General features: G+C 45.5%; 1 protein-coding gene and 1 non-coding gene across 2 annotated transcripts; one reads left to right on the top strand and one right to left on the bottom strand.

The window, feature by feature from the left end:
- Nucleotides 1–2,285: 2,285 nt before the first annotated feature.
- On the bottom strand, nt 2,286–2,396 carry TRNAL-CAA (transfer RNA leucine (anticodon CAA)). The gene is made up of 2 exons: nt 2,359–2,396; nt 2,286–2,331 (listed from the first exon to the last, which is right to left on the bottom strand). It is a non-coding gene; the product is annotated as a tRNA-Leu (tRNA).
- Nucleotides 2,397–2,406: 10 nt separating this feature from the next.
- MUC21 (mucin 21, cell surface associated) lies at nt 2,407–16,016 on the top strand. The gene is made up of 5 exons (XM_053378771.1): nt 2,407–2,474; nt 12,905–13,380; nt 13,472–14,125; nt 14,757–14,857; nt 15,513–16,016. Exons 1-5 carry the CDS (start codon nt 2,407–2,409, stop codon nt 15,618–15,620), a joined length of 1,407 nt encoding a protein of 468 aa, XP_053234746.1. The 3' UTR covers nt 15,621–16,016.
- Nucleotides 16,017–16,234: the final 218 nt, after the last annotated feature.

Here is a 16,234-nt window from a genome sequence, read left to right as displayed (position 1 = left end):
ATTTGTCCTTTGAATTTTCTCCCTGAGCAGACAACAAATACAAGCCAGGCAAATAAACTTCGCTTGTTGTGGAATGCAGCCATGTCTTCACCCTACACAAAGTGGTAAAAAGATCATTCAGTTGCGTATGTTGTAACTGGGAGGGAACGTGCTGTAAAAATGCCCATTGTAATAACAGAGTGTGGGCTCCTCCACACTTAGCTTGGGTCCGTAACTTCTAGGCATGGGTCCAAGAGGTTTTCCCTTTGTCCCGCCATGTCATGGGAAAATGTTCCGGTGGCTTTAATTATATAAACTGCACATCACTTACGTTGTTCAGGTCATTTGCACTGAGATTAAGGGCTTATCCACATTTAGCTTTCCTCCACTCTTTCCAGGCATGGCTCACAATTTAAAGCTCCATGTCCGAGTGCCCTTTTTTGAATTGGCATTTGCTCTGGTTCAGCTTCAAAGAGCAGGTTTTCGGGGGCTAAAGCTCAGGGCAAAAAGAAAAAGCACACTCAGATACCAACAAGCATGGACCAATGCCTGGAATCATAGAATCACAGAATTGTAGAGTTGGAAGGGACCCCAAATGCCATCTAGTCCAACCCCCTGCAATGCAGGAACCTCAACTAAAGCATCCATGGAAAAATCACTTAGCCGACTCCAGGGTGGGCAATGGTGGCAGCTGAGCATGAGGACCCCTGGGCAGAGGAAAACAGCCTCCTCACTACATGACTGGCCTTGACTACATTGGCCTTGACCTCAGCCAGACTGCAGGGAATGGTGGGATAGCCCGCCAACATTCAAATTGCAACCAGCCAATTGGGGCAGACAGTGGGGGCGGGGCCCTGGTGGTGGACCTGAGTGAAGAAGTCTCCCCTCTGGTCCACCGCTGGAGGATTTCAGCTGGCTGCCTTTGAGGCCAGCATCACCCTGGCCTCAGGCAGATGTGATATCTCAGGGAACCCTGGTAAAGGGGTCTGAGTGGAAGTTTCTGTCCTGAAGCCATATGGAAAGCAGACAGGCCATAGAACTTCCAATGGCTGCCAGGGGAGGGCCGGCTTAGTTGACCTGCCTCTCAGGGGGGCCCATAACCAGGCAGGGCCCTGTTCAAATTTCGGCCATTAGGCAATGAGCACTCCCCACGTGGCCGTGCGCAGCCCCCCGGATCCCAGTGCGGCTCCCGGAGGTCTCTGCCTACCTCAGCCAATCGCCCAATCCCGCCTGGGGAGTTGTTGCCAGGGGATTGGCCAGGTAGGTGGAGGGACTGCCCTACCCACACAACAGAAGGTGAATCTTACCTGCAAACCGTCAGTTGGCTCCAGAGCTTCTCCCACCCTTCCCTCCCTCAATTAAGACTTCTTTTGTAGGTTAACCTCTTCTCCACAGGTACGCGGGCGCTGCTACGTCAGGGCTGGCTCTCTGCTTGAACATATGTTCAGGGCTGGCTCTCTGCTTGAACATATGTTCTCCAGAGCCAGCCCAGTCCCCACACATTCTGGATAACCCTGATGTCTCCCAGATCCCCGGCTGGGGACTGGGAAGGATAAACGCCCAATGCCTGAGCCAAGATCTCCCTACATCTGAAACTTAACAAAGTTGTGGCCAATTTTAATCCCAAAGCACGTTGTCTTGAGTCATTATTCCGCTCGGGGGTCGCCTGGGGTTGGGGGGACTCGGCCTGTCCATGCAAAAACCTGATGTCGTATTCACACCCAGTGCCTGAGCCAAAGCCTACCTACGCCTGTACTCAATAAAGTTGTGGCCAATTTTCAATTCTGGAAAGCTGTTGTGTCTTTTTGTTCCACCTGTCAATTCCATATTCTTCAGCCCCCAAGGGGCACACTGCGTGTGGGTCTGCAAAAAGTGAGTCTAAAGGTTAAGTGTGTACAAATCCTAAGTCTTTAGGATGAGCAGATTTGTGCTTCATTTCTTGCCATGGCTGGTAAAGGTAAAGGTACCCCTGACCAACAGGTCCAGTCGTGACCGACTCTGGGGTTGCGCGCTCATCTCGCTCAAGAGGCCGGGAGCCGGCGCTTGTCCGAAGACAGCTTCTGGGTCACATGGCCAGTGTGACGAAGCTGCAGCTGGCGAGCCAGCACCAGCGCAGCACACGGAAACGCCGTTTACCTTCCCCCTGTTTATCTACTCACACTTTGAGGTGCTTTCGAACTGCTAGGTGGGCAGGAGCTGGGACTGAGCAACGGGAGCTCACCCCGTCACGGGGATTCGAACCGCCGACCTTTCAATCAGCAAGTCCTAGGCTCTGTGGTTTAACCCACAGTGCCACCCAAAGGATGTGTCAGAAGTGGGATTTGAACCCACGCCTCCATTCGGAGACCAGAACACCTGGAGCCTGGGAAGGATATGAGCCTTGAGTCTGGCGCCTTATACCACTCGGCCATCCTGACACTGACTGCCATGGTTGAACAAGCATTAAATCCTTGTCTAACAAACATTGAGATCCGGTCCAAAATCAGAACAAACAGGTAAGATTGTGCTGGCTGTGCCTGCTGCAGTTTGTTCTGAAATTGAAATGAACCCAAAGAATTCCTTTTGTACAGATGCATTTCCATCATTTCCATCGACGAATCCTATACCTTGAGATGGTTCTGGGCCAGAAATATGGCACCTGCTGTTTCATCTGCCAAAACGGAGACTCTCATGGAAGCACTTGCCGTCACAATAACCTGTTTGGCCACACAACTTTATTCATGCATTCTGCATTCTTGCAGATGTGCCCCAGCTTTCAAACTTAAAAACGAAAAACATTTCATCCCCTGCAAAACGATGAAACTCTAAAAGGTCTACCATGTTAGCTGTGAAACTAGTCTCATCACGGAGAGCAAGTTGTGACTGATACTACCACAGCTTCTGTTTATTTTCCTTGATACGCTCCTGCGTATGACTTATTAAGATGCTATTCAGTTGAAACCTTTTTCCTGCTCGTGCCAGAAAGGAAATGAGAAGCATCTTCATGTGAACCCCTATGGCACAAACTTTGTGAATGCTTTCTTGCAGCGTCATTGAAATCTTTGTACTTGGTACAAACCTTGGTAATGAATGTGCCCTGCATCCATTGTACTACTGGCTGGGGAAATGAAATGCAATAGTGAGATACAAGACCTTTCAAAACAGAAGAGTATGCTAACCACGGGAAATATTTAGAAAACCATGCAGGCCAAAATGTTCTTGGTCCTCTACTAGCATGCCTGAAGCCATAACTTTCTGTCTGCATCCAGCATTATGTAAGGAGCTCAATTTTTCACTCATCTGGTAAAGGATGTGCTTTCAGTGTGTACTTCAGCTGCCATTCAGCTTGTCCTGTACTGGTAGCTGCCTCAGTATCTGTAGTTGGGATATTTGCATGCCTTCCTCTTCTGGTACCTGGCTATTTTTTCTCTCTTTCAATGCACACACATTGAGTGCTACATGCACAGAATAAAGTGCCATCTGAATGCAGCCTAGATCAAAGCCAGAAGCTGCCTGCTCACCTCCATAAAAATGCAAAGACTTTGAGTCTGGCAGCCACTCTCTATAGGAGTGGTCTTGGAGATCACTTTAAACTTTAACTTGGAGATCACTTTAAACCTCTCGTTGACTAGCTGCTTGTGTGTGTGTGTGCGTGCGCGTACATTAAAATAAATATATCCAAGATTATGGGGAGGTGGCATGGAATGTCCTCTCTTGCCCTCCCCACACAGACACCAGTGTCAGTAAATGTTGATTCTTCTTTTGAACTATTTCATGCATAAAGTCAGGACTGGATTTAAATCATCCCCCCCCCCCAGAAAGACTCATTCTTGCTGGTATAATCTTAATATTTACAACCAGATGAAGGTTTCATTTTTGGAATAAAAAAATTTCAGAGTAGTTTTTACAGTTATATAAAAAAATTACTGATTTGGTTATACTATTAGAAATAGACAGATGGATAATTATGAAACTGTTGTGAGGTTTAATAAGTTAAATGTTTGTATTTGGACAACTTTTCTGCTGTACTTTATTGGAAGGAGAAAAATAATCATTTCCTTAATAACAATTTAAACAATTTATTTAACTAAAACAATAGCATTATAGCACATGTATCCATGTTTGTTAACTGATATGGTTAAACATTTTTTTAAAAAAAAACGTAGACTGAGTTTTAGCACACATGAGAAACTTAAACAAATCCTTATTTCTTGATGAATAGCTTTTGGACTATAATGTAACTTAAATAAAAAACTATCTTTAGAAAGATATTTTCCTCCAAAAGCATTTTATTTTAAAAACCCAATTTAAATTAAAAAAAATAAATTTGAATAAATTAAAAAATCTAATTTAAATAAAAAAATCTGATTTTTTAAAAAAATCATTTATTTTTATCCACCCTGCATACAGTTATATTGACTGGTACATACTTACCCACCCATATCTCATAATAGCCACCCCAAGGCAAAAATGAAAAACTGCATCATTCCTTTCAGGTGGCATTTGGAGTGTCTGAGAGCTACTGAAGTTGGTAGATAAGGTAACGTTACTGGAACCACACAATGTCTGGAATGTGGCAGGTACCCATCCGCCAACAGAGTCTTTGTTTGTGCATTGTACTTTCGCTATTGAGTAAGTGTTAATTCTGTTCCAAAGTAATAGAAATGGCAGAGTCAGGTGCTTAAAAAACACATAATTACTGAGGAAAAGGAGCTGTCATCAAACATAACTAGGACTAAATCATCAGAGGAGAGTAACACCTCAGCAACTATCTCAAAACTCTCTCTACATCCTCCAACTCCCTCAAGAGCTGTATTGGAAAGTTAGGCCCTCCATGGACTCATAGGGCTGGCTCCTTCGGCTCCATATTTAAATAGTTATTCTCTTCTCCATCTCCCAGCCACCATTTTGAAGTTGGATGATGTTCTAGCCAGCTACCCAAGTAACAGCAACGATGAGAGGAAGCAACCACAAAGAGCATTCCAAAATCCACCTTTCTCGAACCAACCAAAATGTCAACACAATATTGTGCAAGCTTTCACACAATCCGGTGATGCGTGGGAGGGAGTGAAAGGAGTCGAATGAGGCTGAAGTCAAGGAGTCTGCATCTGGTCACGGTCTTGAGCTGGAATGTGAGAGGAAGCAGCAGACATTCCAAGGAGGCTCTCTTGGGTGCCGCAAAGGCTTTAGGTTGCACTGAGGGCTTCTGGGAAGGATGAACGTAATGGTGGTTAAGAACATAAAAAGAGTCTTGTGGGGTCAGGCCAAAGTCCAGCATTCTAAACCCATCTGTGACTTAGGCTTGCCTCTGTCTCAGACCCTCCAACTATCCCTATTTCCCAGGGACAGTCCCAGATTTGCAGAAGCCATCCCAGTTTCTGATTTGATCCCAGAATGCGTGGCTTTTCCTTAGGATGCCCCTATTTTCATGGGAGAGATGTTGGAGGGGATGGAATTGTGCGACCCCCCAAGCCAAGGAGATAAGTAAATATACAACCTTTAGAAGACATCTGAAGGCAGCCCTGTATAGAAAGGGCTTTTTAAATGTTTCATTATGTTTTTAGATATGTTGGAAGCTTCCCAGAGTAGTGGGGGGCAACCAGGTTAGATGGGCAGGGTATAAATAGTAAAACAGTTATTGTTGTTGTTGTTGTTGAATAGGATGCCCCTATTTTCATTGGAAGAACGTTGGAGGGTGTGCTATCTGTAGCAAAAATGCACAGCTTCCTTGACAGAAGGAATATAGAGAAACAAATGAGAATCCTGCAGAACTCAAAAGCTTACACACTAGTTTGTACTTTTCCCATAAAACATGGAATATGGGCATTGTTTCCCGCACCTCTTGCTCCCCCCATGTATTTATTTAATTGAACAATTTATATACCACTTAACTGCAACAGTCTCTACAAGAAATACAATGCAAAAATTGTTTTTTTTTATAAAAAATCCCTTCAAACTATAAAATCTAATCTACGGGTCTTGGTGGACCACAAGCTTAACATGAGTCAACAGTGTGATGAAGCAAAAAAAAGCTAATGCTATTCTAGGATGCAAGAACAGAAGTCTTGTGTCCAGATCAAGGGAAGTCATAGTACCACTCTATTCTGCCTTGGACAGACCACACCTGGAATACTGTGTCCAGTTCTGGGCACCACAACTTAAGGAGGATGTCGACAAGCTGGAATGTGTGCAGAGGAGGGCAACCAAGATGATCAAAGGTCCGGAAACGAAGCCTTATGAGCTTGAAGGAGCTGGGCATATTTAGCCTGGAAAAGAGGAGACTGAGAGAAGATAATCTTTTTAATCTTTTGTTGGAAGCCGCCCAGAGTGGCTGGGGAAACCCAGCCAGATGGGTGGCGTATAAATAATAAATTATGATGATGATGATGATTACTTCAAATATCTTAAAGGCTGTCACATGGAGGAGGGAGCTTGCTTGTTTTCTCTTGCTCTGGAGGGTAGGACTTAATGGCTTCAAGTGCAAGAAAGGAGATTGCGACTAAACTTCCAAAAAAAATTCTGACAGAGCTGTTCAGCAGTGGAACGGTCTCCCCTGGGAGGTTGTGGACTCTCCTTCCTTGGAGGTTTTTAAACAGAGGTTGGATGGCCGTCTGTCATGGATGCTTTAGCTGAGATTTCGGCATTTCAGGGGATTGGACTAGATGACCCTTGGGGTCCCAACTCTAAGACTCTATAATTCTATTATTCTATGACGTGCCCTTGCAGAAGCCATGCTGGTTGTTCTTCAGCAAGGCTTTATCTTCTATATGCTTGGTTATTCCATCCTTAACAATACTTTCCACCAGTTTCCCCAGGATAGATGTTAAGATAACTGGCTTGTAATTTCCAGGATCCTCTCTTGACCCCTTCTTAAAAATTGGTGTTACAATGTCTTCTTTCCACTCCTTAGTTATGGAGGCTGATTTGAGGAACAAGTTCTATATTTTCTATATTTTTGTTAGAACATCAATTTCACAGCTGAGTTCTTTCATTATGCTTGTTCGGATGCTGTCGGTCAAGTTTTTATTTTCTCCATTTATCTCTGATCACCACCATCAGTCTCAGCTCCTCAGATTCCTCTCCTACAAAAGTCACCTCAAGCACTGGGGTCTGCCCTATATCTTCCATTGGGAAGACAGATACAAATAATTCATTCAACTTCTCTGCTGTCTCCTTATCTTCCATTAGACCCATTTGACTCCCTCGTCATCCATGTGTCCTCATTTGGAGTTTAAATTTCTTTATTGAGAGTTTGAGGTTTCTTTATGTCAAGGAAAGGAGCAACAGAGTTGGGTCCCCTGACCTCCTTGCCCTGCTGCCCAACTCACACGTCTGTTTTAAATAAACCATTTTTGAATCTGTGGATTCATGTGGTGTCTTCCATCTGTCCATGCTGGATCCATGTTTACCTTTGGTGACCTGGGTTCACGCGCTGTGCTTCATCCCACAAAGGTGGATATTCCCTAGTTATCTGAATTACTGCCAAAAATCCAATCATCTTCTGTTTCCTGTTCCGACAAAGACGCAATATCAGACATTGGCAAAGGTGACTGGATCTTGTCTCTGGCGCTGGCTCATTTTCTGCAAGCTTGATTAATTGTCCTATAGGTAATATATTGTTTCTGGGGAAGAATTATCACATCCTGCCTGCCTTTCTCCCGCTGAAGTTGATAAACCAGAATTTCAAGTAAATTCACCACCACTTTGTTTGGCTCCAAATTCTGTCTGTGTTTAACTCCCATTCTCTGGGAAGAAATTTCTGATCTCATATTCTGCTCTCATGGTATCTTCTTGATGTATACACAGTGGGCTTTTTCTGGGGATATTCAAGGATATGTAGTACCCGCACTCCCCCCCCCCAATTTTTTAAGTTCCTTCATGGTGAGTACCAGCACCCCTTTTTCTTAAAAATAAAAAAGGCACTGGGTGTACAAAATGAGGTGAGATAACATAACATCTCCAAGGCCTTCAAAATGTAGGGGTAACAACTTTCAGAAGCCCTCATTTCACGCTTCCTGGTGGGCAACCCTGAGACTTTTCCTCAACTGCCCAATTAGTGTTAATTATTTTCCAGAGTTAACAGGAAAGGCAGATTGCAACTCTACATCTCTCCTCTTCGGCTCTGCAATGACTCCGCATACGTCTCAGTTATTATCGCCTCCAGAATCCTTGAGAACAAATGCTCCCAAACTTCAAAGAAGCAGTTCTGTTTGGAAACGGCAGTTTCAGCCACAACAAATCCTCCAAAAATTATAGCAAATTATACCTAAACGTTTTGCTTCTAAGAGGCTAAGTGAGGCAGCTGCCTCAGGCAACTGATTTTGGGTGTCATGACAGGGCAGCAAATGGTCCGTTTCGAAATTTTTGTTATTCTTGCTGTTGTCATTACCTTATCACTACTACTACTACTGTTGTTATAGTCTCAGTCCTAGAGAGAGATGCTTGAAGGATTTTCTGACTCAGGTTATAGCATAACCTGGCCAGCCATTGCAGGGAGTCAAGATGGAGACGTTTGCCATTCCACAGGAGCCAAAAATAACATGGCCAGCTTGACTGGGAAGATTGGAACATATCCTGTGACATCTCATAGAGCAAAATGTCCTGGTCATACCTGCATTTTCATCAATCCTCCTGATACAGAAAGTGCTTGCTATTGGCCTGTTTCCATCAATAATATCCTGCATTCTCATGAGTCTATGTTTTCAACTTATTCTTCCAGGTGCTTTTTTTTTTTTTTAAGGAAAAGCTACATAAAGTCAACACACAAATAATAAACCTAAAACAGTAAAATAAGAAGAGGAAAATGTGAAATGTTCAATACATTAAGAATATAGGCAGAAGTGGAGTGTCCAGATTAAGGGAAGCAATAGCATAGCCTCCAACATTTCTCCAATGAAAATAGGGATGCCGCATTCCAGAATGATAATTTTACTATTTATACAACATACATCTTACTGGGTTGCCCCAGCCACTCTGGGCAGCTTACAACATATATAAAAACATATTGTTGTTGCTGTTGTTTAGTCGTTTAGTCGTGTCCGATTCTTCGTGACCCCATGGACCAGAACACGTCGGGCACTCCTGTTTCCCACTGCCTCCCGCAGTTTGGTCAAACATAATGCAATATTAAACCCTATACAGTGGTACCTCAGGTTAAGTACTTAATTCGTTCCGGAGGTCTGTTCTTAACCTGAAGCACCACTTTAACCTGAAGCACCACTTTAGTTAATGGGGCCTTCCGCTGCCGCCACGCCACCAGAGCACAATTTCTGTTCTCATCCTGAAGCAAAATTCTTAACCTGAAGCACTATTTCTGGGTTAGTGGAGTCTGTAACCTGAAGCGTATGTAACCCGAGGTACCACTGTACACTGTACAGAGCTGTTTGGCTGTGGAACAGGCTACCTCAGAAGGTGGTGGGCTCTCCTTCCTTGGAGGTTTCAAGGCAGAGGTAGGATGGCCATCTGTCAGGGGCTCTTCAGAAGTGATCCCTACATTCTAGAAGATTGGACTAGGTGACCATTGGGTTCCTTCCAACTGTACAATTCTATGCCCTGAGTGCTCACTGGAAGGACAGATCCTGAAGCTGAGGCTCCAATACTTTGGCCACCTCATGAGAAGACTCCCTGGAATAGACCCTGATGTTGGGAAAGATGGAGGGCACAAGGAGAAGGGAACGACAGAGGACAAGATGGTTGGACCGTGTTCTCGAAGCTACCAGCATGAGTTTGACCAAACTGCAGGAGGCAGTGGAAGACAGGAGTGCCTGGCGTGCTCTGGTCCATGGGATCATGAAGAGTCGGACACGACTAAACAACTAAACAACAACATTATCTTAGGATTGCGATATTTCAAAAAGTGAAAAGTTTTTGAGTTGTTGGTGTTATTTTAATTACCCCCCCAAAAGCAACACTTCCGACATGGGTTGCCATATGCCCAGGTTTTTCCAGGTGTTATGCCCGGCAAACGAACCCAGCTATGTCTAGATATATGGCAGCCTCTATATCTTCTCTTGTGACATTTTAACCAGTCTTCTGCATGTCCCTGCATTTGTGTGTATGTGTGTTCATACATGCTTGCACAAGGGAGGGCAGCAAGCCTCCCTGTAAAATATTTTTCGCAACGTAACCCTTAGAACAAATTTGATTCCAGTTTCTCCCGTCACTAAATTCTCACTCTCCTCCTCTTCTGTAACAAGTGGTTTCTCTCTCTCTCTCTCTCTGCTGCCATTCTCCTGGTATGTAAGCAATTTTGAGGGGGGGAGTGTTGAGATGTGTGAGTCGTCATTTCTTGCTCATTTGGAAATGATTTTTTTCCTGTTCACCCTCTTAACAATCGCTTGACGCATGCTCACTTTTTATAGAAACCACATCTGAGGATTTATTTTTTTTGCATCGCGGGGGGGGGGGAGAGAAGCATTCACAAACTCTTCCAGTCATCTTGTCAAGAGAGTTATTTCCTATTTTCGTCACAAAACAAACAAAGGGCAAGATTAATCATATCAGCTCTTACAAAGACTCATTCTCAGCCCTGCCCTTCGTGGAGAGACCATCCATTAAGATGAATAAGGTGTGCCACACCTTCTCAATCAAATGTGGCACATTTAGTCTGGCCCACCTGTTATAAATGCGACAGCTTTAGGAAGAGCTTTTCCAGACTCTCACACTGCTAAAGCCGCAATGGACCACCTGCCGAAAATGTCCAAGCGTTCCTTGTGGATTATTTTGCTGTTGTTCCTTAACTTGACAGGTAAGGATTTTTTTTGCCTCTAGATCGTCTTCATGCTAGATTCCCAGGTTCCACGGAGCTTCCAGACAAGCTGTTTTGTTCAGCATTCATTCTGATTTGTTTGCAAGGGAGCTTAGATAAATTTGAATCAAAGCAAGCATTAGTCCACACTTCCTAGCACATTTCCCCCCGTCGCTTTTTTTATTGCAAACGTCAGGTTCTTCTGGAGAAGCGGACGTGTTGTGCAAGACCTCCCAATCAACTATAATTGCACAATCTGAATTTGCCAGCGTGCAGTTGAATCCTACCTAAAAATAGAGGTGGGTTGGAAAACAGACCTTACAAGGGAAGCACGAAACTTGCAGCTCCTTGCTTCTCTCCTACGGCAAATGAGGAGGGTACTAGCGAGGGAGAATCAGTGGGAGGATGGGGTACCTAGCAGACCCTCCAAGTGTCCCTATTTTCCAGTGACAGTCCCAGATTCATAGAAGCCGTTCCAGTTTCTGATTTGATCCCAGAACGTCCTGCAGAAATCACCAGTTTCCAGAACAAATATGTGGTTTTTTTAAAGGTTTCTAGCCCTCATGAAGCAATTATTTTTTTCTTTTGAAATATGAGAAGCTGGAGGAGCAGCTTAAAATAATCTAAATTTCTATTATGTGTATTTTTTTGGGGGGAGTTATTTATGGGCACCGCATATAACCCCGTATTCAAAATGGTGTGTGTGTTTTAAAGAATAATAATATTTATTTAGGATCCTGTTTTGTAGCCCCAAGGAGTTCTTCAAACTGACTTACAAATAAAAAAACTCACTCAAATCAAGAGCAAGTTTACTGCAACCATAGAAGCCAACTCCTAGGGGCCGAAGTCCCTTTTCACTTCCCCAGTAAAATATTTGAGGAGGCCGGGATCCCTCAATGTTGATGGGAAGTGCCATTCAAATTGTGTGATTGATTATGTGGCGTGGGACTTACCTGCCACCACCACCACCCCATTTTTTATTGAAGTTGGCACCCCGACTATAGCCCCAAAAAGCTCATGCCATAAGGAATTTGTTAGGATGCTTCCAGATCAGTGTTTAACATGGGAATGGTACTGCTTGTGAATGCGGGTCTCATCCTTTCTTTCTATTTGCCCAGCATTTTGTTGACATAAAAATGTCAGCCTTTATTTCCCCCATCCAATTTAATGCCTATTCAACCTTTCTGGCAGTACAGTGGTACCTCAGGTTAAGTTCTTAATTCGTTCCGGAGCTCCATTCTTAACCTGAAACTGTTCTTAACCTGAAGCACCACTTTAGCTAATGGGGCCTCCTGCTGCTTGCTGCCGCGCCGCCGGAGCACGATTTCTGTTCTCATCCTGAGGTAAAGTTCTTAATCTGAGGTACTATTTCTGGGTTAGTGGCGTCTGTAACCTGAAGCATATGTAACCTGAAGCGTATGTAACCCGAGGTACCACTGTAATCATATCTCAGTGATCCATTTGGAGAATTAAGTTGCTCTCCAAAAGCAATCCTCATCTCGCTCAGCCCACAGTGGCAGCAATCTTGCCTTGTCTTGATAAACTCCCTCAATTTCAGCCTGGAAATTACCATATTTTTCCATGTATAACACTCCCCCCCCTCTCTCTCACACACACACTGTGTAACACGACCCCTATTTTTTGGGACTACAAATAAAGAAATCCCCCATATGCACTATCCATGTATAAGACGACCCCCAATTTTAAACTTGAAAAAATACAGGGGGGGGTATAGTCTTATACATGGAAAAATACGGTATCTGCCCTGTCTGGTTTACTTCCATGCCAGGAACGCCTTGCTAGGATCAGGCCAATGTCTGGCATGTTGACATGCGATGAAGACATAGTGGCCACTTTTGTCAGAAGGACTTTAAAGCCATTAAGGAAGGCGAGCAGGATCTTCATCCGTGTTCTACTCTAGTGTCACTTTTCGGCTGTTGACTAGCAGCTAAAGCCACTACATTTTGTATAAGTTGTACGACAGTCGGGTTTCGGAATTCAGCAGCTCCTGACACCACTTTTACACCTGAAAACCAGGACATGCCAGGAATTTTCCTGACATATGGAAAGCCTAAAATTCCTGCAATGCAGAGGTGTCATGTAAAGGGAGATGTAAAGGCACTCACATAGCCAAACTTCTCAACAGGACTAGATTTATGCCTCTAAAACGTTTTAATAAAGTTTAATCGTATTTTATAGATGCCGCCTCTGGAGCAAGCACTTCAGCTCCAGCAGCCTCTGGCTCAACCACTCCAGCTCCTGCAGGCTCTGGCGCAACCACTCCAGCTCCTGCAGCCTCTGGCGCAACCACTCCAGCTCCTGCAGCCTCTGGCGCAACCACTCCAGTTCCAGCAGCCTCTGGCGCAACCACTCCAGCTCCTGCAGCCTCTGGCGCAACCACTTCAGTTCCAGCAGCCTCTGGCGCAACCACTCCAGCTCCTGCAGCCTCTGGCGCAACCACTCCAGCTCCTGCAGCCTCTGGCGCAACCACTCCAGCCCCAGCAGCCTCTGGCGCAACCACTCCAGCTCCTGCAGCCTCTGGCGCAACCACTCCAGCTCCTGCAGCCTCTGGCGCAACCACTCCAGCTCCTGCAGCCTCTGGCGCAACCACTCCAGCTCCTGCAGCCTCTGGCGCAACCACTCCAGCTCCTGCAGCCTCTGGCGCAACCACTTCAGTTCCAGCAGCCTCTGGCGCAACCACTTCAGTTCCAGCAGCCTCTGGCGCAACCACTCCAGCTCCTGCAGCCTCTGGCGCAACCACTTCAGTTCCAGCAGCCTCTGGCGCAACCACTCCAGCTCCTGCAGCCTCTGGCGCAACCACTCCAGCTCCTGCAGCCTCTGGCGCAACCACTCCAGCTCCTGCAGCCTCTGGCGCAACCACTCCAGCTCCTGCAGCCTCTGGCGCAACCACTCCAGCTCCTGCAGCCTCTGGCGCAACCACTCCAGCTCCTGCAGCCTCTGGCGCAACCACTCCAGCTCCTGCAGCCTCTGGCGCAACCACTCCAGCTCCTGCAGCCTCTGGCGCAACCACTTCAGTTCCAGCAGCCTCTGGCGCAACCACTCCAGCCCCAGCAACCTCTGGTGCACCCACATCACCTCCAGAAACCTCTGGCGCAACCACTTCAGGCTCAGCAACCTCTGGCGCACCCACATCACCTCCAGAAACCTCTGGCGCAACCACATCACCTCCAGAAACCTCTGGCGCACCCACATCACCCCCAGAAACCTCTGGCACAGGCACCTCCTCTTCAGCAACCTCTGGCTCTGCCACACCGGACTCAGCAGCCACTGGAACCAGCACCTCAGCTTCAGGGGGCACTGAAAGCTCCAATACAGGCACAACAGTCCCCACCCCTGGTGCCAATGTTACAATGAGTTCTGGAACCACAGATTTAACTTTGGCATCAAATGCTACCACAGGTAGGATTATTTATTGGTATTACAACACAGCACTTAAGGTCCCCATATTAGACATAAATATCTGTGCAGACAAAGACATTATGTGAAGAAGGCTTTGACCTGAGTGTTTCCCTGGCGTATTCTTTTCCTACATGCAGGGATATGCTTTTTCCACTGGAGGTCCAGATATAGAGGCCCTCACTGGCAGCCTGAAATGGCACAGGCTGTGAAAGGCATTTCCTCTTCACAGCTGGAAGGACTAGGTTTGTGTAGCTTGGTTGTGAGAAAATGGGAGAGAAGCATGATAGCAGTCTTCAGATATTTGAAAGACTTGTCCTCGGTTGCTACAGAAGGCACTACTAGTAGAATCTGACGGGTGGCAATTGCAGCAACCCAGATTTTGGATGGGCATGAGGAGAAACATCCTAAGGGTATGAACTGAAAGCCATCTGCTTTCACTGTGCATCGAATGCGCTTTAAATGCATGCACGGTGCAGTCAACACCAGGGATGGGAACCTGTGGCTTTCCAATAAATTGTTGGCCACCCCTGGCCATTGGCCTTCCCTCCTCATTATGGTAACCCGCAAAAGGAGCGTGTATGTGCATAGTTCTGTTAATGCCTGACTCATAACCCTTACCTTTTCTCTGCAGAAAACCCCAAACGGGACGAAGGCCTGCCTGCTTGGGCCATCATTCTGATCAGTGTATCCGCTGTGTTGGGAACTGTTCTCGTGGTTTTCCTCGGCTTCTTGGTAAGGAACATGGGTGGCGCAAGAAAGCAGACCCTCCAAGTACCCCTCTTTCCCAGGGACAGTTCCGGGTGTGCAGAAGCCATTTCTGATTTGACCCTGGAATGTCCCGCTTTTCCTTAGGGCATCCCTATTTTCACGGGGGAAATGTTGGAGGTTGTGGCAGGCCATCCCTGTCTTCATGGGAGAAATGTTGGAGGGTACGGAATAGGACGGCTCTATTTCCATCGGAGAAATGCTGGAGGGTTTGAGAAAGTCACCCAGCAACAACAAACACAGGAATGGAGAGAAGAAATGTGTTTTAGAAGTTGTGTGTGATTGGTTGAGAGCAGACAACAGGGTGCTGGACCACAATGGGCCATTGACCTAATTCAGCAGGAATCTTCTTCTGTCCCAATGATAGAAGTCATCGTTTTAATAGCTACGGATGCTGTTTCTTCCCTGTTTAGGGAAGCTTTTAATGTTTGATGCATTACTGTATTTTAATATTTTGTTGGAAGTGGCTGGGGAAGCCCAGCCAGATGGGTGGGGTATAAATAAATTATTATTATTATTATTATTATTATTATTATTATTATTATTATTATTATTATTATTTCTGCTCTACCTCTTATACTCATGCGATGTATCTTTCTTTCTTGATGTTTCTGCTCTGTAGATTTGCTACTCCCTAAGGGCAGAGAGCTACAACACTCAAAACCAAACCCTCCCAGTTTACCGAACCCACAGTTTCCTCCAGAGTTTTCGAAATCGCAGTCGGTGGTGAAGGAAAGGAGATTCACCCCCAGCCTCTTACAGCAATAAGCTTCTTTGGAGCAGCTTTGCAGAATTCGGTCCGCTCCCGAAGCTTTCTTCTCAAGCATCTAAAGACTCCTCCAGTGGGCAGAAGTGGAATGCCGCAAACATTTAGTCCCAAAATGACTCTAGAAAGGAACCCAGTGAAATCTATAGGGATTATTTGCCTGTTTTGTTTGTACCTTGTGCAGCAAACTGAGCCCACTTGATCTCAGAGCCGAGCATGTTGTTCAGCAGAAATAAAGAATATGGGCAGGAATGTGGAAGCACAAAGCTGGTGACCTGAGAATTAGCAGAGCTTAAATGGAGAACTTGGGAAAGCTGGTTTAAAATCCTTGCTCGGGCACAGGAAGTATACTGGCTAATCCTGGCCAGTTAACTCCCATACTCAGTACTTTGTTTTCTGGGAGTACTGTAGGGTATCCCCCTCTTTTTCCTAGAAGAAAAGCACTGGTTAAAAATGTGGCACTTATTTTCTAGAAGATGCAGACCTGGATACCTGGAATACCACCAGCCAAACATATATCTATATAATATAATTCCCCCCCCCCCAAGTTCCCTTGCATTTTTTTTTAACCATCTGGT

The sequence above is a fragment of the Podarcis raffonei genome, chromosome 2 (genome assembly GCF_027172205.1).
Source record: "Podarcis raffonei isolate rPodRaf1 chromosome 2, rPodRaf1.pri, whole genome shotgun sequence".
NCBI classification, from domain to species: Eukaryota; Metazoa; Chordata; class Lepidosauria; order Squamata; family Lacertidae; genus Podarcis; species Podarcis raffonei.
This window is presented reverse-complemented; position numbering and strand designations above follow the sequence as displayed.